This window comes from Puma concolor, chromosome B1, assembly GCF_028749965.1.
Source record: "Puma concolor isolate L17-30 chromosome B1, mPumCon1.1.hap2, whole genome shotgun sequence".
Taxonomy (NCBI): Eukaryota; Metazoa; Chordata; class Mammalia; order Carnivora; family Felidae; genus Puma; species Puma concolor.
The window spans coordinates 117,753,821-117,778,205 of NC_141670.1; the positions used below are offsets into that span (position 1 = coordinate 117,753,821).

Sequence of the window (24,385 nt, forward strand, 5' to 3'; positions counted from 1 at the left end):
TTCCTTCCCATGGTAGGACTGATGTTTCTATTTTCTTGATTACTATCAACCAAGGGCTGCTCTCAGTCTCTGGAAGGCATTTGCACTCCTGGTCATATGGCCCTCTCCATCTCTGAAGCCAAAAATGGAGAATCTCCCTAATCATATCCCACTCATGCCTGGAATCTTTCTTAGTTCCTCTGTCTCTAACCTCTACATCCGGATTTCAAGGACTCATGTGATAAGGTGAGGCTCAACCAGACAATCTCCCTTTCTCCCTTTCTTAAAGTCATTTGTGCCATATCACAGCTTGATCATGGGCGTAAAATCCATCATATTTGTAGCCCTGGGGATCATGCAGGGTATAAGTCAAGGAGCAGGGATCTTGGCAACCATATTAAAATTCTGCCTACTTCAGTTTGGTTATTGGGAAAATATTGGAGAAAATTTTTTAGTCTTCTAGGAAGTGTTATATGGTGTTCTTTTTTATATTAGTCATTGTGGCTGAGATGGTGGGAACTGTGGTGTGTCAGGGTCACCAAGACCACCCCCAGCTTCAGTGACTCACTGGAAGCACTCACAGGACTCAGAAGTCATATACTCAGTGGTTACATTATACTCACTTCATTACAGCAAAAGGAGACAAAACAATGTCAATAAAGGAAAAATAAAGGGGCAAAGAATGGAGGAAAGCAGCCACAAGCATTCCAGAGTCCTCTCCTGGAAGAGTTGTAGAGCATGTACTTAATTCTTCTAGCAAAAAATTGTGACATGTGCCACGTGTTGCCCATTAGAGAAGCTTGTCTGAGTCTAGAAGTGGAGGATAATTAGGGTTTGGTCACAAAGGCACATAGTACCTGTGTGCTTGCAGTTACTGATGCTCTCGACCTCCAGAAGGAAAGCAGGTGTTCCATATAAATCATATTGTTTGTATAAACTATCTAGACAAACTTGAGTGGTTCAGGGCCTCAAATGGTCAAAACACTCTTATCAGAACATTTCCAAAAGCACAATTCCCAGAAGCTCACAATAGGCCAGTCAGGAAAACAGGCACTTTGGGGCGAATGCACAAAGAGACTGATGTGATTCTTTTTTGAAGAGGTATTAAAGCAGATTTTATAGCCACTTGCAGCAGTTCATGACGTATGTTATGTTATGACTTTGTAAACTAATAGTTGCTGATCTTATTCAGTCTGGTTTGTGTAAAGACTTTTTTTTTTTCATCCATCAGTGATGTACTAGCTTTCTATTGCTGTTGTAACATGTTGACACAAATATAGCAGCTTAAACACACACAAGTTTATTTTCTTACAGTTCTGTAGGTAAGGAGTCTATTGGACTTGGCTGGTTTTTCTGCTTCAGGTCTTTTTCTTTTATTTTTTTTTTAACATTTATTTATTTTTGAGAGAGAGAGGGAGACAGAGCATGAGTTGGGGAGGGGCAGAGAGAGAGACACACACAGAATCCGAAGCAGGCTCCAGGCTCTGAGCTGTCAGCACAGAGCCCGATGCAGGGCCTGAACTCACAAACTGTGAGATCATGACCTGAGCCGAAGTCGGACGCTTAACCGACTGAGCCACCCAGGCTCCCCTTTAAATTTTTTCCTTAATGTTTACTTATCACAAAATAAGTAAACATTATTTTGAGAGAGTGAGAGAGAGAGCACATGAGTAAGTGCACAAACAGGAGAGGGGCAGAGAGTGGGAGAGAGAGAATCACAAGCAGACTCCATGCTGTCAGTGCAGAGGCCCACATGGGGCTTGATCCCATGAACCATGAGATCATGTCCTGCACTGTAATCAAGAGTCAGATGCTTAACCGACTGAGCTACCCAAGAGCCCCCTGTTTCAGGTCTAATAAAGCCAAAACCAAGGTGTCAGCAGGGCTATATTTCCTTTGGAGACACTAGGGGAGAATTCATTTCCAGGCTTACTCCATTTGTTGGTAGAATTTAGTTCTAAAAAGTTGTTGGACTGAGATACCCATTTCCAAACTGACTGTTGGCCAGGAATTGTTCTTAGCTTTTAGAGGCAACCAACAACATTCCTTGGCTCGTGGCCCCATTTCTTCCATCTTCAAAGTTTGTTACAACAGGTCTAATCCTGATGCTTTGAATCTCTGACCTCTCCTGTCTTGTCTTCTGCCATTCTCCTTGATAGACTCTTCTGCTTTCCTCTTCTGCTTTCCTCTTCTGCTTTTAAGGGCTTCTATGATTGCATTAGATCCACCTAGATAATTCAAGGTACTGTCTTTATTTTAGTGTTAACTAATTAGCGGTCTAATTCCATCTGCCAAGCCCCTTCACGGTACTACCCATACTAGTGACAAGAATCTTGGGAGGATCCTGCCTACTATATTCTTTACACTGGTAAATATTGAAGTTTATTCCTCCTCACTTAAATCTTAATTTTATTTTATTGATTATACTTCAATTTTTAAAGAAAGAAGTAATTAAGCAATGTTAATCCTGTCAACAATTATAAACATGTTTAACCTGTTTTCTTGATGAAAGAAATATTTCTGAGTCACTCAAGTTGCCAGTTATATTCAGAAAAAATAGCCAAAATTTAATAAAGTTTAAATTCAAACTTTATGCTATTTTCTAGCCTAATAGTCAAGAGTAAAATGAACCCTGTATTTATTTTTTTTAAAAATTCCTATTGGGTGTGTCCATATATAAAAAGAATGATCAGAGAACGTGTAAATATGTTGATACTGAATGCTGAACTGTTATTTTCCATTAGAGACACTTTTTTGCATCCTCAGTTGAAAGTTTTTGTGGTATATTAGATGAACTGTATTGAGAGACGGGGAGACAGAGGCAGGCAAGATTAGTAAGCTCTGGAGAGAGAAGGGAGACTGGTTTGGGGATGAGGAATCTATGTAACAAATTACAAACTCTTTGAGTCCAAGTAGGTAATTTAAGTGAGTGAAGTGTACTGGGCTGAAACTGGGTTAAACTGGAAAGCAGGGAACACACTGAAAAGAGGCAGCTAATATTCAGCTGCAGCTGTTGTTGCCATGTGAGAAAATGTCCTATTATACCATCTCTTTCAAATTTTCAAAGGAACTCATAATTTCCAAATCTTATGTGAAATCTCTGAATTTTTAAACATTTCCAAGTAATTTAAAAAATTTTAAACATTCAGGCACCTGGGTGGCTCAGTCAGTTAAGTGTCCGGCTCTTGATTTCGGCTCAGGTCATGATCTCACAGTTCGTGAGTTTAAGCCCCAGGTCGGGGAGCACAAAGCCTTCTTGGGATTCTTTCTCTCCCTCTTTCTCTGCCCCTCTTCCTGTTGGCACGCACACACTCTCTTTCTCTCTCTCTCTCTCAAAATAAATAAACATTAAAAAAAATTTAAACATCATGATCCAAACAAAACAAATTGATAATCTAAATTTAGCCAATGGACAGCTTATTTGCAATTATCTGACATAAGAGGTTAAATTATTGGTAGAGGAAGATATATTTCTTCTATGCTTTGCTTTAAATGGATAGGATCATTGTGAAAAGGAATGGAAAGTACTAGGTATTTACATTCTGAGAATCATTCACTTATTTTAACACATTGAAAAGAAAAGGTGAAATATCTGAATACCCTAATTTTACTAGCAAGAAAAGAAATTATATACTTTTGAAAGACTAATTGTTTTTAAATAGCAGAATGATCTGAGAATGGTAGGAGTCATCTGTGTTGGAAATCATTTGCACCTATGAAAACTTTCTATTTAAAAGAAATCACCTGTGTGTAACCTCAATGGCCAACTGTTACAGTGTTTTTTCGTTTACTCATTGTTTTGCCTACTATTAAACAAATCAATTCCTTCAGCAAGTGAGAAGAGAACACTCTAGCAAGCTAACTCGGGAAATCTGTGTTTGGGAGTTGCACTGTAAGGGAACTTTTTCAATTTTATTCTGTAGTCTATACTTGTAAGACACAAAAGAGGGATGAAATAATAATGAATTTAATCAGTACAGTTTCCTACTGGGAAATGTTTGAAAAGCAGAAACTCCGAAGTTGATAAGTTATAAGGTGTCAATATATGAAAGAACTACAATTAAATAAGCACTTGGAATCAGAGACTCACAGGGTTTTTTGTTTAATTTTGTGTTTGGTTTTGTATATATAATAAACATATGTGATTGTGGTAGAGATTACAATATGCATTTTTTATTTATCCATGTTCCATGAATTAATTAATATTATGGCAATTCACATACAAGGTAGGAATCTTAGACAATAAACTTGTGCTCACCCTTCTCCTATCCTTTGGTATTATTGTCATTCATTGTGCAATTTATATGTACTTTTACATGTGTTATAAATCGGGTTTTATATTATTATGTTTTGCGTTAAATGATTTCTTTAAAGACCTTAAGAAATAAGGAAAAATTATTTTACATTTAACCATGTATTTGCCATATCCTGAGCTCTTTATTCCTTTGTTTGAATCAGGTTTTTATCTGGTATTATTTTTCTTCAGCCTGAAAAACTTTCTTTAAAATTTCTTTTAGTATATGTCTGAAGTGTACAAATTCTCACAAATTGTGATTATCTAAAAATATCTTTATAGGGGCGCCTGGGTGGCTCAGTCGGTTATCTGACTTCGGCTCAGATCACGATCTCGCGGTCTGTGAGTTCGAGCCCGCGTCGGACTCTGTGCTGACAGCTCGGAGTCCAGAGCCTGCTTTGGATTCTGTGTCTCCCTCTCTCTCTGCTCCTCCCCCACTCACGCTGTGTGTGTCTCTCTCTCTCAAACATAAATAAACATGAAAATTTTTTTTAATATCTTTATATTACCTTATTTTCTTGGCTAGCATTTTATTATAAAAAAATTCAAAACATAGCGAAGTTAAAAGAATTGGACAATATACCTATATTCTATAATTAACATTTGGCAAATTTTTACTTTATCATGTATCTATCCATACTGCAATCTGCTTATTAACCCATCTTATTGTTTTGATGCATTTCAAAGTAAGTTGCAGATAGGAACGCACTCCATTCCTAAATGGTTCAGCATTTATATCATTAACTAGAATTCATTATGTTTGTTTGTTTTTTTTAGGTAAACTTTACATTCTGTGAAAGTACAAAAACTTGTATGTCATTTGATGAATTTTGACAAATGTATACACCTGTGTAACCCAACTACCCATCAATATTAGATCACCACCATCATCCTAGAAATTTCCTTCATACCCCTTCCAAGTAAATGTTTACTGTTCTCCCCAGCCCAACTCCCAAGGCAACCACTTTTCTGATTTTTTCACCCTAGATTAGTTTTGTTTATTCAAGCACTTCATACAATTATAATTATACAGTATATACTCTTTTATGTAAGGCTTCTTTCACACACCCTAGTGTTTCTGAGAATCATTCATGTGGCTTCATGTATTATAACCTATTTCTTTTTATTGCTGAGGTGTATTCCAGCTTATGAATATGCCACAGTTAGTTTAGCAGTGTTCTGTTTATGAACTCCTGAGATATTTCCAGGTTTTGGCTTTGATAACTAAAGTTGTGAATGTCCTTAGGTCTTTTTTGTGGGCAAATGTCTTCGTATCTCTGGATAAATATATAGCAGTAAAATTGATGGCTTATGAGCTAGGTATATGATTGATATTGTTAGAAACCACCAGATCTTTATCTAAGGTGTTGTGCTTTTTACATTCCTACTAACAATGTATGAGAGTTCTAGTTCCTCCATATCCTTGCCAGCTGTTGTTTTTATTCTTTGACTTTTAGCCATTGTAATGAATATAAAGTGGTATCTCATTGTAGATTTAATTTGTACTTCCATGATGACTAAAGATGTTAAGTGCTTTTCATATATTCATTGGGCATTCATATCATGAGATACATACCTGTTCAATCTTTTGGTTACATTTTAAGATTATTTGTCCTTTTATTATTGATTTATAGGCATTCATTGTATATTCTCTATATTCTCTCTGTATATAACATACACTTTGTTAGATATTTTTGACAAATATTTCTGCCAGTCTGGCTTGCCTATTCATTTTTTTGATGTACATCTTGAGCAGAAGTTATTTATGAAGTTTAATGTATCAAATTTTTTATTTATGGTTATCACCTTTGTATCTTTTATCAGAAACTTTTGCCTCCTCCCACTTCATGAAGATATTCTCATGTTTTCTTCTAGAAGCATTATAGTTTTAAAATTTATGTTGACTATTCCATCTTTCTCAATTTAATACTTGTGTATAATGTTTAAGTCCATTTTATCCATCTGGATATTCAGTCATTCTAGCTCAATTTGTTTAAAAGACTTTCCTTTTCCCATTGAATTGCTTTGATGCTTTTATTAAAAATTAAATGGCCATGTAAATGTAGGTCTTTCTGGCCTTCTATTTTGTCTTATTTATCTATTTTCCATCCTTATGCTAGCACCATACTGTCTTTATTACTCTAGCTTTATAGTAAACCTTGAAGTCAAGAAATATGTTTTCCAACTTTGTTCTTTTGTTTCAAAATTGATTTAGTGATCCTTGCTTCTTTACATTTTCACATAAATGTTATAATAAGCTTTCCAGTTTCTAAGAGCGTCTGTTGGTATTCTGATTGGGATTGCATTCCATCTGTGGACCAATTTGGCAACTACTGAAATATTAATATTGAGACGTATAGTGAAGGAACATGTTGTTTCTCTCCAAATTTTTAAGTCATCCTTAATTTCTCTTAGCAATATTAAGAGTTTACAATGTAGAATTCTTGCTTTTTTGTTAAACTTGTTGCAGTTAGAATTGTGTTTTATATTACAATTGTTTGCTGCTGGTATGTAAAAGTGAAAGCAGCATAGACATATGGTATATAAAAATACAAGCATGAGCAGCACCAGGGTAGCTTAGTCAGTTAAGTGTATGACTCTTGATTTCAACTCAGGTCATGATCTAGGTTCATGAGATTGAGCCCCATGTCACTTAGTATCCTCTCTCTCTCTCTCTCTCTTCCTCTCTCTCTCTCTCTCTCTCTCTCTCTCACACACACACACACACACACACACAAATAAACATTAAAAAAAAAACCACTAACATGAAATAGTGTGAGAAAAAATATAAGGCATGAAGATTATGAGAAGGAGGAGAAGAAGAGGAAGAAGAGGAAAAGTTGTAAATGTATTTCTATTCAATAATGATGTGGTTGTGTAGAAAAATCTGAGTAATTAAAAAAAAAACTCTTTTAATTAATAAGTGAGTTTAGTGGTATAACAGGAAACAAGCCCAATATAAAAATATCAGCAATAAGGTGTTAGAATATGTTGCTCATTTAGCAGTAAATTACTCAAACTGCTTAGCATCTGACTTTTTTCTTAAGTGTATTAGATGAAATTTCCCTCTTGGAAGATAAGGTGATCCAATGAGGTAGAAAGTGATCATGTAATATAGTCTTTGAATAATTTTGAGGCCTAGAGTGGATTTACCATCTTGTAGTTCCTAGAATTTGGGAAACATGTTTTAGGTAACTTGCCAGAAATCACCAAATGGAGAGCTTGTGCTGAAGAAAAGGTGATTTGACAGTTTCTGTCTAGTGGTTATCAGAGTTGAGATTGTTGGAATCTGATAAGGCCAATGTTTTTGACGATTCTAATACTTTCTGTTTATAGAAGTATAATTGGGGCCACCTGGATAGCTCAGTTGGTAGAGCTTCTGACTCTTGATTTCAGCTCAGGTCATGATCTTATGGTTTGTGGATTTGAGTCCCACATCAGGCTCTGTGCTAACAGCATGCAGCCTGCTTTGGATTCTCTCTCTTTTTCTCTCTCTGCCCCTCCCCTGGTCACTCACTCTTTGTCTCTCGACATAAATAAATAAACATTTAAAAAAAGAAGTATAATTGGCATAGAATGTTCTGTTAGTTTCAGATGTACAGCATAATGATGTGATATTTTTATGCATTATAAAGTCATCCCCACAATAAGTCTATTACCGTCACCATAGAAAATTATTATAATAGTATTGACTGTATTCCCTGTGCTGTACTTTACATCCCATGACCTATTCATTTTATAACTGGGAGCTGATACCTCTCAATCCTCTTCATTTCTTTCACTCATGCCCAAACCCCTCCCTGCTCTGGTAACCCACAATTTGTTTCCTGTATGTATGAGTCTGTTTCTGTTTTGTTTTGATTGTACATTTGTTGTGTTTTTAAACATTTTTTAATGTTTATTTTTGAGAGAGACCGAGATAGCACATGAGTGGAGGAGGGGCAGAGAGAGAAGGAGACACAGAATCCAAAGCAGGCTCCAGGCTCTGAGCCATCAGTACAGAGCCCAACGTGGGGCTCGAAACCGTGAACCATGAGATCATGACCTGAGCCAAAGTTAGATACTCAGCCGACTGAGCCACCCAGGCACCCCATGTTGTGTTTCTTAGATTGAAATACAAATGACACTATATTTGTTTTTCTCTGACTTATTTCACTTAGCTTAGTACCCTCCGTGTTGTCTATTTATGTTGTCAAAAATGGCAAGATTTTACTCTCTTTTATGGCTGAGTAATATTCCATTGTATATATACCACATCTGTTTTGTCCATTTATCAGTTGACGGTCACTTATGTTACTTCCCTTGGCAATTATAAATAATGAACATAGAGGTGTATATATCTCTTTGAATTGGTATTTTCATTTTCTTTGGATAAATACCAGAAGTGGAATTCCTGGATCATTGGTAGTTCTACTTTTAATTTTAGAGGAATGTCCATACTGTTTTCCACAGTGGTAGTACCAATTTACATTCCCACCAGCAGTGCCTGAAGGTTCCCTTTCCTCCACATCTTTGGTAACGCTTGTTATTTTTTTGTCTGCTTGAAAATAGACAATCTGATAGGTGTGAGGAGAGAGCTCATTGTGGTTTTGATTTGCATTTCAGTGATGATGATTTTGAGCACTGTTTCTTCTTTGAAAAAAGGTCTACTCAAGTCCTCTGCCTGTATTTTAATCAGCTTTATGTTTGTTTGTTTTGATATTAAGTTGTTCAAGAGCTTTACTGTGGATCCATACTTCTTTAGTGTTTTTTGTTTGTTTTTATTTAAATTCCAGTTAATTAACACAGTGTAATATTAGTTTCAGGTATACAATTTAGTGATTCAGTACTTCCATACAACACCTGATTCTCATCATAACAAGGGCACTCCTTATGGTAACCATCAGTTTGTCCTTTGGTAACCATCAGTTTGTCCTCTATAGTTGAGTCTGTTTCCTGGCCTGCCTCTATTTCTCTTTCCCCTTTCCTCATTTGTTTTTTTTCTTAAATTCCACACATGAGTGAAATCATATGGTGTTTGTTTTTCTCTGACTGACTTATTTTGCTTAGCATAATACTCTCTGACTCTAACCACATTGTTACACATGGCAAGATTTCATTCTTTTTTATTGCTGGGTGATATTCCATTGCATTTATTTGCCAAATCTTCTTTATCCATTCATCAGTTGATAGACTCGTGGGCTCTTTCCATGGTTTGGCTGTTGTAGATAAGGCTGCTATAAATATCAGGGTATATGTATCCTTTTGAATTAGCATTTTTTTTTTATTCTTTGGGTAAATAGTAGTGCACTTGCTGGGTTGTAGGGTATTTATATTACAAAGCTGTAGCAATCAAAACAGTATGAGACTGGCACAAAAATAGACACATAGATTAATGGGACAGAATAGAAAATCCAGATCCATAAATCCATAATTATATGGTCAAATAATTTTTGACAAAACAGGAAAGAATATCTAAATGGGAAAAAGACAGTCTCTTCAAAAAATGGTGCTGGGAAAACTGGACAGCAACATGCAAAAGAATGGAACTGGACTACTTTCTTATACCATATACAAAAATAAATTCAAAATGGATTAAAGACCTAAATGTGAGACATGAAACCATAGAAATCCTAGAGGAGAACACAGGCAGTAACCTCTGAAATCAGCTGTAGTGGGGCACCCGGGTGGCTCAGTTGGTTGAGTGTCCGACTTTGGCTTGGGTCATGATCTCATTGTTTATGAGTTCAAGCTCTACATTGAGCCCACTGCTGTCAGCGCAGAGCCCGCTTCAGATCCTCTGTCACCCTCTCTGCCCTTCTGTGCTTGCGCTCTCAAATATAAATAAAACATTAAAAAACAAAAAGCTGTAGCAACTTCTTTCTGGATATGTTTTCTGAGGCAAGGGAAACAAAAGCAAAAATAAACTGTTGGGACTTTATCAAGATAAAAAGCTTCTGCACACCGAAGGAAACAATCAACAAAGCCAAAGACAGCCTACAGAATGGGAGAAGTTATTTGCAAATGACATATCAGATAAAGGGTTAGTGTCCAAAATCTATAAAGAACTTATAAAACTCAACTCCCAAAAAACAAATAATTAAAAAATGAGCAGAAGGCATGAATAGACACTTTCCAAAGACATCCAGATGGCCAACAGACACATGAAAAGGTGCTCAATATCATTCATTATCAGGGAAATACAAATCAAAACTACAATGAGATACCACCTCATACCTGGCAGAATGGCTAAAATTAACAACACAAGAAACAACAGGTGTTGGCAAGGGTGTAGAGAAAGAGGAACCCTCTTGCACACTTGGTGTGAATGAAAACTGGTACAGCCACTGTTGAAAACAGTATAGAGATTTCTCAAAAAGTTAAAAATAGAACTTTAATGTTTTAATCAAAGACCATCATTTTGATTGAATGGAGGATGATCCTATCTCTGTATAGATGTGGGCTGTAGCCATAATTGCTAGCAGAGTCAGAGCTCTTCTGAGAGAACAAGATTAGATATGATCAATTGCTTTAACAAATATTTTTTTGAGCCCACTGAACAGCAAAATAAAACATGGGAGAAATTATGTTTGTTTTAAAACAAAACTGAGGGTAGAAATTGCCAAATGTCCTTCTCTGTCAATGAATAAGCCAAAAGTATCCCCCATAAAATTTTAAAATTTGAGCAAGTCTGCTCAGTGAACTTGTCAGAATATCAAAACTATCCCCCAGATACCTAAATGAGTTAACTTGTCGAAAGGCGTTTTTTAAAATTATTGGTCTAAATGTCACTGTGCTTTCCAAAACTATTTCAGTTTTGGCATAATTAAAGGTTAGAAGTTCTTTTAAACAATGATTGGCCAGAATTTCTTGAAGCTATTTCTGGACAGAGGGTCATGTCATCAGGATGTTAAAGGGCCTCTTACTGCAAAGTTGGGAGGCATACATCAAGTTCACCTAAAAGCCTTTTAAGCCGATAAGGGGAAGGCTATTCCTGGCTCTTTGTCTTTTCTTTCGCCCTGACAGAGAGGGTCACTATTTCTTTTTCTTTTCTTTCCTTTTTTGTTTTTTTGAAGTATGATTAACATACATCACTTTATTTTCAGGCGTACAACATATTGAATCCACAATTCTGTACATTACTCTGTGCTCATTTTTTCCTTAGTCTTATGATAATACAGTAAAACCTTGGTTTGCAAGCATAATTCATTCTGGAAACATGCTTTTAATCCAAAGAACTTGCATATCAAAGTGAATTGCCCCATAAGAAATAATGGAAACTCAGATTATTCACTGCACAACCCAAAAATATTTGTATAAAAATGATTACAAAATAATAAAGAAAATACAAAATATAAAGAAAAATAAATTAATCTGCAGTTGCCTTTGAAACTATTCATAGCTGAGGGAGACAAGAGAAAGAGGGGTTGTTGTGTAGGACAACTTTCATTGTCACTAACAAAATCACATGCAACTTTAACAAGAGTTCCACAAGATGAGCAAACATTTCTGATAAATTTTAACTTGATAAACGAGCAGTGTCTAGCAATATAAGTAGAATGTGACGCTCAACATCACATGCAGAGCCTGCATGGAACCTGTCCAATGATACTTTTGCCTCCTTTTGAGGATTTCACAGAAATGTGACATTGCATTGTCATTAAACAGATTCATCACTCGCATTGTACAGCCTTATTCAGGTGGTGCTTTTCTACAAAATTTTGCACTGTTTGCCACATTTTACACATCTCCCTAATCTTATCTGAAGTGAGGGATTCCCCTGCCTTTTTCTCCTCCTCTGCAAACAAGATGCAGAAATAGACTTCTTATAAAATCTTGCTATTTCAGCCTTGTTCGTACTTCTCAATGATTTGCTTCTTAACTTCCACTATAATCATCTCCTTACTGCCTTTCTTTTCAGCCTTTCATTGTATATACTCTCACAATGTTGACTACAGTACAGTATTAATAAACTCTTGTCATATACTGTATTTAATGTAACTGGCAATAAGGCAACAGAGGAAAAGGTCTATATCTGCAGGCAGCCTGACCTAGAATGAAGCAAAGCATTCCTAAGCTTACTCTTGTATGGAAAAGCAAAGGACTGTCCATAGGTGCTTCGAAGTGACAAAAAAAATAGTAGTGCCCAGTTGTGGGCACCTTCCAACATTCTGAAAAATCACTGATTTCACCAAACACTGGGGCCTGAGACCAAGCAAGCACCCAAGCTTGGGAGACAATCACCCACAATCCCACAGCAAGAGAGAACTATTGACTCAGTTGTGATCACGGGACATTGAGCGTCACGTTCTACTTATACTGCTAGACACTGCTCATTTATCAAGTTAAAATTTATTAGAAAAGTTTGCTCATCTTGTGGAAGTCTTGAAGAAAAGTTACTCACAATCCAAGGTTTTACTTCTGTTGCCTTAAAGCCTTTTTGAGGAATGTTAAAAAGCCTTGAGATAATATTTGTGTTGTATAGTTTGGCACATGATTGATTATTGTCTGTGTTGTCAAAAAGCAGGTGACATGCCAAAAATTCTACCAAAAAATTTATTAACAACTGATTTTTTTAATGTTTATTTATTTATTTTGAGAGAGAGAGAAAATGCACATGAGCAGGGAAGGGTCAGAAAGAGAGGGAGAGAGGGAATCCCAAGCAGGCCTCATGCTGTCCGTGCAGAGCCCAATGTGGGACTCGAACTCAGAAACCCTGAGATCACGATCTGAGCTGAAATCAGGAGTTGGATGCTCAACCAACTGAGCCACCCAGGTGCCCCTAACAGAAACTGATTTTAATAGAAACTAAGATGATGGTCAGTGGTGCAGTATTTATATCACAGTATTTATAACTTTTTCTTTCCTCTTATTAAATGTTGCCCTTAAAAAATTATGCCTATAATTAAATGGCAATTTTTAGGCGCTCTCTATCTAATTGTACTCTCTCTACATTTTTAGAAGACTGTACTACATATTTGGTATATACTGAGGGAATGATACATGAGTTAAATAAGTTAATGATATTAGCAGCAGTTTTAAGAACTTTAAGACACTCTTTAAGTGGAACACTTTTAAATTTGAAACATTTAATCCTATCAGTCATAAACAAGAGATAGAAACACATACTACGATCTAATTACTTTGCTACATGCTTTTCATAGGTAACTTTAAAGTTATTCGCCCTTGTTAGTAAGTGATCTAAGTTTTACAGAGTATCAAATGTCTTCTAATGTTAGAAGCCATGACCAAATACAGCATAAACAGTGGGTTAAGCCTCTAGTAGGCCTCTTTTCACTGTGGCCTTTCTTTGAACAATAGTACGCCAGAATCTGCTTTTCTGATAGTTGCTGTTCAAAAAGCACAAAATCTTTTGTGACAATGAGCTGCTTTAATTTGCCAGGTTTAAGGAGTCCTATAATTATCAGACTATCTTGCTGGCTCTATGGGGATTGCTTTGTTTCCTGGCATCTTGCAAAGTAGAAACTGGATAACGCAGGCCATTCACTTTGGCATACAAAGAAACAAGCAAAACTGGTTTCATTATAATCAAAATCTGTTAATATAGTTGACTCTGGACAGCATATGGATTAAGGGGCACTGACCCCTTGTGCCGTCAGAAATCTGCATGTAACTTTTGTCTCCCCCAAAACTTAACTACTAATGGCCTACTAGTGACTGGAAAAGTTACCAACAACATAAACAGTTGATTAACACATTTTGTATGTTATATGAATTATAGCTGTATGTTATATAATTATAAATATACTGTGTTTTTACGATAAACTAAGCTAGAGAGAAGAAAATGTTATTAAACCATAAGTAAAATACATTAATAATAAAAAAATTCATGTATAAGTGGACCTGCACAGTTCAAAACCTATATTGTTCAAAGGTCAAGTGTATACTGATGGCAAAGTGGGTTCTCTTGCAAGATAGTTTGAGTGGAGAAATGAAAATTGCATATAATACAAAAGAATAGACATGGGGGCACCTGGGTGGCTTGGTCGGTTGAGTCCGTTGTTACCAGCTCAGGTCATGATCGTGGGTACAAGCCCTGTGTCAAGCTCCACACTGATAGTACAGAACCTGCTTGGGATTCTCTCTCCCTCTCTCTCTCGGCCCCTCCCCTGCTCATGCTCTCTGCCTCTCTCGCAAAATAAATAAACTTAAAAAAAAGAATAGACTTGGGTTTTATGAGTTCTTATTCTATCCTAGCCTTCTCAGCCATCTGTTCAAATATTTATGAAAATGCAGTTTAGTTTGGAAATTATTTTTATCATAAATATTCAGGACCTCAAAGGGAAAGGACTGAACAAAAATAATAATGATAAAACAACATAATTTCCAAAATTTTGTACAATAACTGTGGCTAGACATTGTCCTAAGCACTCTATGATGATTATCTTATTTCTTTATTATATGAGCTTTATGATGTAACTTACTACTATTACTTCCACTTGATATGTGAGGAAACTTAGGCCCCTATAAGGCATCTAAGAAGTTAAGTAATTTTCCCCTGGTCATGCAACTACAGGCATACCTCAGAGATATTGCGGGTTTGGTTTCAGACCACCTCAGTAAAATGAGTCAAATAATGTTCTGGTTTCCCAGTCCATATAAAAATTATGTTTACCCTATACTGTAGTCAGTAAAGTGTGCAATAGCATTCTGTCCAAAAAAACAATATGCAAACCTTGTTTTAAAAACACCATTGCTGAGGTGCCTGGGTAGCTCAGCTGGTTAAACATCTGAGTTCAACATAGGGCATGATCTCACCAGTTTGTGGTTTTGAGCCCTACATCAGGTTCTGTGCTGACAGCTCAGAGCCTGGAGACTGCTTCAGATTCTGTGTCTCCCTCTCTCTCTCACTCACACTTCCCCACTCATACTCTGTCTCTATATCAGAAATAAATAAAACATTAAAAAAATTTAAAAACACCATTGCTAAAAAATGCTAACCATTATCTGAACTTTCAGCAAGTTATAATTTTTTTGTTGGTGGGGAGGTCTTGCTTCAATGTTGTTGGCTAGTGACCAATCAGGGTGGTTGGTGGTTACTGAAGGTTGGAGTGGCTGTGGCAATTTCTTTAAATAAGGCAACAATGACATTTGCCACATTGATTGTCTCTCTTTCATTGACAAGTTCTCTGTAGCATGCAATGCTGTTTAGTAGCACTTTACACACAGTAGAACTTCTTTCAGAATCGGAGTCAATCCCGTCCAGCTCTGCCTGTGCTTTTACAACTAAGTTTATGTAATATTCTAAATCCTTTGTTGTCATTTCAATAATCTTTACAGCGTTTTTGCCAGGAGTAGTTTCTTTTTTTTTTTCTTTTGCTTGTCCATAAGAAGCAACTCCTCTTCCATATGTTTTGTCATGAAATTGCAGCAATTCACATCTTTAAGCTCCACTTCTAATTCTAGTTCTCTTACTGTTTCTACCACATCTGCATTTACTTCTTCCATTGAAGTCTTGAACCCCCCCAAAGCCATCCATGAGGTCTGGCATTAACTTCTTCCAAACTCCTGTTCATGTTGATATTTTGACTTCTTTCTATGAATCACTAATGTTCTTAATGGCATCTAAAAAGATTAATCCATTGCAAAAGTTTTAATTTGTTTTGTCTAGATCCATCAGAAGCATCACTATCTACAGCAGCTATAGCCTTACAAAATCTATTTATTTTTTTAAACATTTTTATTTATTTTTGAGAGACAGAAAGAGACAGAGCATGAGCAGGGGAGGGGCAGAGAGAGAGACACACAGAATCTGAAGCAGGCTCCAGGCTCTAAGCTGTCAGCATAGAGCCCGAAGTGGGGCTTGAACCCACAAACCGTGAGTTGATGACCTGGGCCGAAGTCGGCCGTTTAACTGATGAGCCACCCAGGCACCCCTATTTCTTAAGTAATAAGACTTAAAGTTGAAAATACTCCTTGATCCATGGGCTGAAGAATAGATGTTGTGTTAGCAGGCATGAAAACAACATAAATTTCATTGTTCATCTCCATCAGAGCTCTCCATCAGAGCCTGGTCATTGAATGACCAGGTTCAATGTCAATAAGCAGTAATATTTTGAAAGGAATCTTTTTCTGTGCATTAAGTCTCAACAGTGGGCTTAACTGTTCAGTAAACTATGTTGTAAATAGATATGCTGTCATCCGGTCTTTCTTGTTCCATTTGTAGAACTCAGGCAGAGTAGATTTAGCATAATTCTTAAGGGTCCCAGGATTTTCAGGATGGTAAATGAACATTAGCTTCAACTTAAAGTCAACAGTTGCATTAGCCCCTAACAAGAGAGTCAGCCTGTCCTTTGGAGCTTTGAGGCCAGGCATTGACTTTTACTATCTAGCTATGAAAGTCTTAAAATGTCATCTAATGAAGATGTCTTATAATATAAGGCTATTTAACCTACATTGAAAATTAATTATTTAGTGTCGACATCTTCATTAATTATCTAGCTAGGTCTTCTGGAGAACTTGCTGCACATTCTACATCAGCACTTGCTGCTTTACCTTGCACTTTTATGTTATGGAGATGGCTTCTTTCCCTCAACCTCTTGAACTAACCTCTGCTAGCTTCCAGCATTTCTTCTCCAGCTTCCTTATATCTCTCAGTCTTCCTAGAATTGAAGATGCCAGGGAGGGAAACAACAAATGTCTACTATATTTTTAAGCTATAGTAACTGATGCTTAGAGCAGTTACTTTACCACACCTGTCAAAGTGGTATAGCCATAGCTCAAAACCTCTCATTGGACTTCACTATCCATGCTGTTAAACATTGAGAGGCAATAGAATGTAGTGATTAAGGACATGGACTATAAGACCAACCTGCTGGGTTTGAATCTCAACTCCACCATTTACTCACTTGGGTAAGTTATTTAACCCCTCTGTGCTTCAGTCTTATCACCTTCTAGGATAGTGAACCAACAGATGTGAATTACTTATAACAGTACTTGATAGGGTATGAGTTTCCTAAGTGTTTCCTATTAGTGGCTGTAGTGGTAATAGTGTTATTATTATGAGTATAATATACTAAATGATTATCGAATATTATTACCAATAAGCATTGCCTGTGGAATAGTTATAGCCTTTCTATGATGATCAATTTTTATATCTGGTGATTAACCTATGCAATGTTTATTCCATACTTCTTCATTAAGTACATATAGGTTTCAGACACTGAGCTAGGTGCTAGTGAGTCTGAAGATGAAAATATGAAGTCCTAGTCTTTAGAGACATTGCTGACTAGTGAGCAGAGTTATAAGCAATTACAATATAGCATTTTTTATAAGTATGTACCAGAAGAATATGCAGGTTATCTTGGAGACAGAGTACCTCACAGCCAGGAGAATCCAAAAAAGTTTTACTAGCGATATAATGTTTGTGTTGAATTTTAAAGAATGTATAGGTATCCTCCAAGTGGATCAGGTAGAGGGGCAGAGAAAACAACATGTGCAAAAAGTCATCGATATGCAAGCATAGGGTCCATGAGAGGAGAGGTGAAGGAGATGAACTTGAAGAGAGCTAAGTGATAAAAACATCTGTCAGAGAGCAAATGAGATTGTTTTCTCTATTTTTCTTTATGAAACCGTTTTGGAGGGTAGTAATGGGGCTCTGTAAGGTGACAAGTCATAAATATACCTCGCTATTTCAGACAGTGACTTAAGATGAAAAAGGAGTGGTCATATGAAGAATGACTGATATCCTACTTACAAATTCCTCCCAGATTACCTAGAAAAGAGAAAATGTGGTTTTCTCTGCTCTAGTCATCTAAGTCAGCGAAAGTCTTAGCTCTCTTCTGCAAGCAATCTAATTCTGGTCAATGCATACTGCAACTGTCCATATGCTACCTGTACTTTCTCTGTTCATATTGTTAGTTTATTCATTAGCTAGACATTTTGTCAGTTGTTGGTGTCATCTGTCTTAGGTGATAGGACATATAAGAAACGTTCATATCTGTTTTATACAGCATTTACATCAGTGCCAAAATGCAGGTAAGTGCTTCAAAATCATCATGATATTGACTAAACTTTCCCAAATCTGCCGTGTTTTAGACAAAAAAAAAAAATCCTAATTTGCACGTTTTAATGTGCTTCCTTTTTAGTTTATGCCACAAATTTTCAATTGTTATCCCATAATGACAGTTTTAAGAATATGAGGCTCCTCAAAATCTGGGACTCTGTATTATTCTTTATTTCCTTGTGGAATTTTATTGTAAATGTATCCACAGCTTTCCTGGAAAAATACAGTATTGTGCTTAGCTATTAAAAGTCTAAAGGAGAAAATGTCCTTCAACAGATGACTGTATAAACAAGTTAGTGAAATACTACTCAGCAATTAAAAAAAATGAACTGGTAATTCAGGCAACAACATGGATGAATCTTAAGAACATCATGCTGAGTAAAAAAATCTAGCACAAAATAATTCTATAGTGTTCCATTTATTTGAAACTCTTGAAAAGGCAAAAATAATCTAGAGTGATAGAAAACAGACCAGTGGTTGCTTTGAGCCAGGGGTAGGGTATGGAGATTGTCTGGGAAGAGGAACAATAGAATCCTTTCAAGGTGATGGAAGTTCTCTGTTCTTGACTGTGGCAGTACTTGCAGTCGTATATACATTTGTCAAAACTCTTCTAACAGTGCATTTAAAATGAGTGTATTTTATTTTATATAATTTAAATAAAGATCACTTAAAGAAAAGTATGAAGGAGAATTGCTCAGTTATAATCATTTCATGATGGACAAAAACAAGTCACCTTTATGTCGTGTGCATCTTTATAACCAGCTCTACTAGTTTCCTATGGATGTTGTAAGAAGTTATCACAAATTGAATGGCTTAAAACAACGGAAATTTATTCTCTCACAGTTCTGGAGCCCAGAAGTCAGAAATCAAGGTGCTAACAGGGCCAGCTCTCTTCAGGGCCTCCTGAGAAGAATCCTTCTTTGCCTTTTCCAACTTCTGGTGGCTCTCAGCTTTCCTTGTCTTCCTTGCCTTGTGACCACATCACTCCAGCCTCTGTCTCCATCTTCGTATCTCCTTCTCCTCTGTGTGTCTCTCTCTTATAAGAACACTTGACATTGGATTTTGTGCCCATCTGGATAATCCATGCTGATCATATGCAAAGACTCTTTTTCCAAATAAGGTAATATTCATAGATTCTGGGAATTAGGATGTGGACATTTTGGGGGAGGGAGTGGGGCCCCACTTAGACTATATCAACTAATATTATTACTCATTGAAACCAATACTATACTGTATGTTAACTAACTTAAATTTAAATGAATGAATGAATGTTAACAAACTTAAATTTGAATGAATGAATGAATGAATGAATGAATAAATAAATAAATATTATTCATGACTTAGTAAAATACAATTAGTAAATATTAGTAAATAAAATTAGTAAATAAATAAATATTATTCATGACTTAGTAAAATACAATTGTCCATTACCTTTTTAACAGCATTCTGGTATCATTATGGGATACTATGGATATGTATATGTCTTTTCAACAGCTTGCTGTGTCTGATCTTCCTTATATCATAGTGTTAAGATCTGTGACTCTAGTTGAAGTTTGGGAGAAATAGAACTGACTCATTCAGGTGACCTGGCTTAGGAAAAAGGAACTATTAGGTAGGCAAAGCTCCCTAGAGTTCTATATTAGGTTTGGAGGCAAAGGCCCAACTACTAATGTTACCTTGACTTGTTATGTCTTCTTTATGAATGTAGCATAAGAACTTTGCAAGGTCGCTAGAAGTAGTTAAGAATAAAGGTGAATATTTTTGGGTTCTTTGATCAAAATATCATCACTGTATCACCACAGTTCTGATAAAAGGAATGGAAACTATGAATAGGAAATTTTCATCAATTGAATCTCTTAAAATTTGCTTAAGATAAGCCAACACATCATTGAACTGAACATTTCAGTTTGACAAACTTTTGTTTGCACTAGGCTATCTTGCAGGCACTGAACTAAACAAATGCATAAAATGCAGACCCTCTACAGTTTACTTGTTTGTTGTGATGGGCTGGGGGTAGGGTGGCAGATTGCCTAAAAAGAAAATTTGGTCCACTTTAAAAAAAAAATGTGAATTGGTCTCAAATCAAAATTCTGAACAGTAATAGAATTTTTTTTCATTTTTTTCACACAGTAATATGTAAATAAATTTAAGTGTAATTAAACAAAAACAACTTTAAAATGAGCTAGGGTACAGATCCAAGTGACCATGAGCCACCATAGGTTCTGTCTTAGAGCAAAGTTACAACTTTATGTAGTCGCAAATGCTGCCAGGGCATGGGAAGTGAGGTTTATTACCCAGTATGTTTGCACTGTCAATATCAGTAACTGTGGTGAAAGAAATGTTTTTGGAGTGCCTATGCTAGGATAGTAGAGCTGCTTGGGAGAAGAAAACATTGATGTTGCAGAAATAACCAGCCAACCCCAGGATCCTCCAATCTTGCTTATCAAATGTTGACTTTTTTTGTCACAGAGAAATTTGAAAAAACCATTTTGCTGATTTTATTGTGTCATGCAAATAGTTGGAGAGCCCAGTTTGCAGTCTTTGTTAATTTAGGTAATATGGATAGACGATAGATAGATAGATAGATAGATAGATAGATAGATAGATAGATAGATAGATAGATAGATAGATAAACAAAATAGTATTATAGAATTTATTATAGAGACCCTGATTTTTTTGAGAGGGACTTAGGCTTTTTGTTTGTTTTGTTCTATTTTTACAATTGGCCCGCATTCTGTGCAGGACCAATAGCTCATTGATCTCCATTCAGCCCTTGTTGGTGTTACATTTCCCACTTTATACATTTGCAGACTGAGGCAGGATGAAATTGGAACATTCTCCAAGCAAAGCAAATCAGTGACAGAGTCTCCTGGCTTTATATCTGAACCTCAAACCACGAGATATGCTTTCCATATGTATTTTGATCTTATCAAATTAAGTTTCTGATGAGAAAGGAAAGTTATCTAGTATTCAAGTTGGAAAATTAATTTCCCAATTTTTGTATCCTATTGAGAACTAGTCACATTCCAGATTTATAGCTTTCAACTTTTTTTCTTCTTTGAGTGAGAACTAAATTGTAAAATATGCCCAACATTACAACTTAGGAACAGATGGGCTGATTTATTTCTAGACCTATTACAAAATAATCTTTAGGTAAGCAGTTAATCAATGCAGTGTTAGTTTCAAAACATCTGAATCTGAGGCAAATGAACTATTAAATTTAGCATGGATGGGTGACCTTTCAGGCTAAAATGTGTACCCATTGTGAAGTAAGTTATTTCCTTTCTGAATTCTAAAACTTTTTTTTCTTTAGAAAAAATATGCTCTGTTAAATAGTGTGGCATTTTTAGCAAAATGTTAAAATTTAGTGACAAGTGGCAAATTGTAAAAGCCTCAAGGACATTAACTCCCCACTGAAAATGACCCTCTCCAAATTCTAGAATTATAAACCAGTGAACCATTGAAAAATTATATACTACTTGAGTTCTTTTTTCTTGAAGTTACAGAAAGAGCCTTTAGGCTGAAGATAACAGGAGTATACAGTTGTATTATTTTCTGAACATTAGTCATTAGTATGATATCATTCCTCTTCATTTCTTAAATCACACAGTAGCTAACTAATTTTCATTTGTGTTTATTCTCCCTTAACATTTCACTTCAGGCTGATACCAAGTAAGAAATGTTTTAGACCAAAAGGAAAATTTCTGTGGGAGTGATCAGGTTTTATAAGGTGAAAGAACATCTTGAACTCATAGAATCCAGAAGTGTGTTTCCTCCCTTGGTTTGCTGACAGTATGGGTATTTTGGCTTGTGGAGTGGCCCTTAGAAATATCATGGATTATGGATCAGAGGAAATAGCATGTGTGGTTTTAGTTACCACCTATTATGAATGACTTCCAAATCTATCCCAGCAACCCTGACCTCTCACTTTCTTTCTTGGCCTCTATTTCTTGCAATCTGAATAACATCGCTTGTTGGAAACATTACAAATACCAAAAAGGAACTGATGGTTTGAAGCTGATAGGAATGTGTCCTTATTTTATTTTCTTTTTTAACACCTTTATTGAGGTATAATTGATACCCAAGAAGACTGAAATGTATATATTTGAGTTTGACTTTATGAATGCACTTGTGAAACCATCACTGCAATCAAGGTAATAGATATACTCATCACTGCTAAAAGTTGCCTTGTGTCCTTTTTATTTTTGTGTGTGATAAGAACACTTATAATGAGATCTACCCTACTAATAAAATTTTAAGTGGGCAATACAGTATTGTTAACTACAGGCATTATGTTGTATGGCAGATCTCTTTGGCATGGAACTTATCTTACACAACTGAAACTTTAAATCAATTGATTTTCCTCTCTCCCCAGTCCCTGGTAACCATTTTCTTCTCTTCCCCAGTCCCTTGTAACCATTGTTCCATTCTCTGCTTCTATAAATTTGACTATTTTTTATACTTTACATAAGTGGGATCAGGCAGTATTTGTCCTTCTGTGGCCAGCTTATTTCACTTAGCATAATGTCCTCCAGATTTATCCATATTGTTGCAAATGGCAGGGTTTTCTTTCTTTCAAAAAAAAAAAAACCTCTTAAGTCAGCTTATGAGAAATCTACTTCTTATAAATGAGATTGACACTGTTGATCCATTGCGAGTATAATATACTTTTTTGAGCTGTTATTTAATTAATGGTTAATTAATTAATTAAGAATTTAATCTTGTTATCTGCACCCTCTTGCACCATCATGGATGTCATTGAATATATTTATTGAACACCTACCTTATAGTTACTGTGATAGATATAGGGATTGCAAGTTGAATAAACTAGTACCTGCCTCAGGGTACAGTGAGAGAGACAAACCTATATAGAAATTATTACCGTAGAATTAATAAGCTCTTCAACTATGTACTGTCAGAATACAGAGAAGTCCAATTCTCCCAGGGGTAGAGCCATCAGATGAGAAGCCATGAAGAATTCTATCCCCCACCCCCCAAACGAGTTGAAGTGACAGAATAGATCTAGAATAAAAGAAGGATGTCAAAACAGGGCTGGTTGAGATAACAGAGGAGGCTTAGAAAACAAGGGTCTCAAGGACTTAATGAGATTAAAGCGCAGCTCCTCAGAGAAGTATAGGAAATTGTGGTTGAAAATCAGAATGTTTTAAGTAAATAGAGGTTGAACAACGTCTCATTGTGACAAACAATCTGTATTTGACAATATTGGCTGGAGTTAGATGAAAATCTGTGGCTATGTACATGTGAAGCAAGCCAATCCTTATAGATATTAAACCCATGATCTTGGCCTCAGTATGTTTTAATCTGGTAAGCTAAACAGCTATAAATAATTTAGGGATGATTGAGTCAGAAACACAGTGTAAACTTCCTTTGAAATACATCTGGAAAGGGATAAACAAGTATACTTAGTATTGTACTAACCTAGTAGTTTTGGAATTCATTAAGCCATGTTCGCAATTCAGACACAACCAAGTTGACTCATGCCTAAAAGTTATTGTCAGTTGTTATTGCTTGTGATGGTGATGGTGGTAGTGACTTTTTTTTCTTTTTAAAATCTTTAATCTTTTTAAAGATCTTTAATCTTACTTTCTCAAGATTTATTTTTGTAGACCTGCTTTGGTCTCACCAATGTAATAAATAGATGTTCATGTTTTCTTTCTTATAAGACAGAAGAAAAGGATGACTCTCATCTGCTAACTTAATTGAATTATAGTTGTAATGAAATGCTGTGAATTCAATTGTATTAAAATTATTAGTTTAGGGGCGCCTGGGTGGCGCAGTCGGTTAAGCGTCCGACTTCAGCCAGGTCACGATCTCGCGGTCCGTGAGTTCGAGACCCGCGTCGGGCTCTGGGCTGATGGCTCGGAGCCTGGAGCCTGTTTCCGATTCTGTGTCTCCCTCTCTCTCTGCCCCTCCCCCGCTCATGCTCTGTCTCTCTCTGTCCCAAAAATAAAAATAAAACGTTGAAAAAAAAAAAAATTAAAAAAAAAAAAATTATTAGTTTATAAATCTGTCTTTACAACTATACTGCAGGTTTCTTGATTGTAGAGATCAGTGCTTTCTCTTGAGATCCATGGAACCTAAAAACA

General features: G+C 36.1%; 1 protein-coding gene across 6 annotated transcripts in view; it reads left to right on the top strand.

The window, feature by feature from the left end:
• The window catches only part of TBCK (TBC1 domain containing kinase), a 223,839-nt gene that overhangs the window by 31,127 nt on the left and 168,327 nt on the right, over positions 1-24,385 (top strand). The window contains exon 1 of one of the 6 annotated variants that reach the window (XM_086704455.1): positions 19,214-19,398. The exons of the other annotated variants lie outside the window; for them this stretch is intronic. Within the exon in view, the coding sequence (XP_086560581.1) occupies positions 19,373-19,398 (26 nt within the window). The 5' untranslated portion in view covers positions 19,214-19,372. Of the gene's footprint in view, positions 1-19,213; positions 19,399-24,385 lie in introns of those variants that run through there. 6 annotated transcript variants of the gene reach the window in all.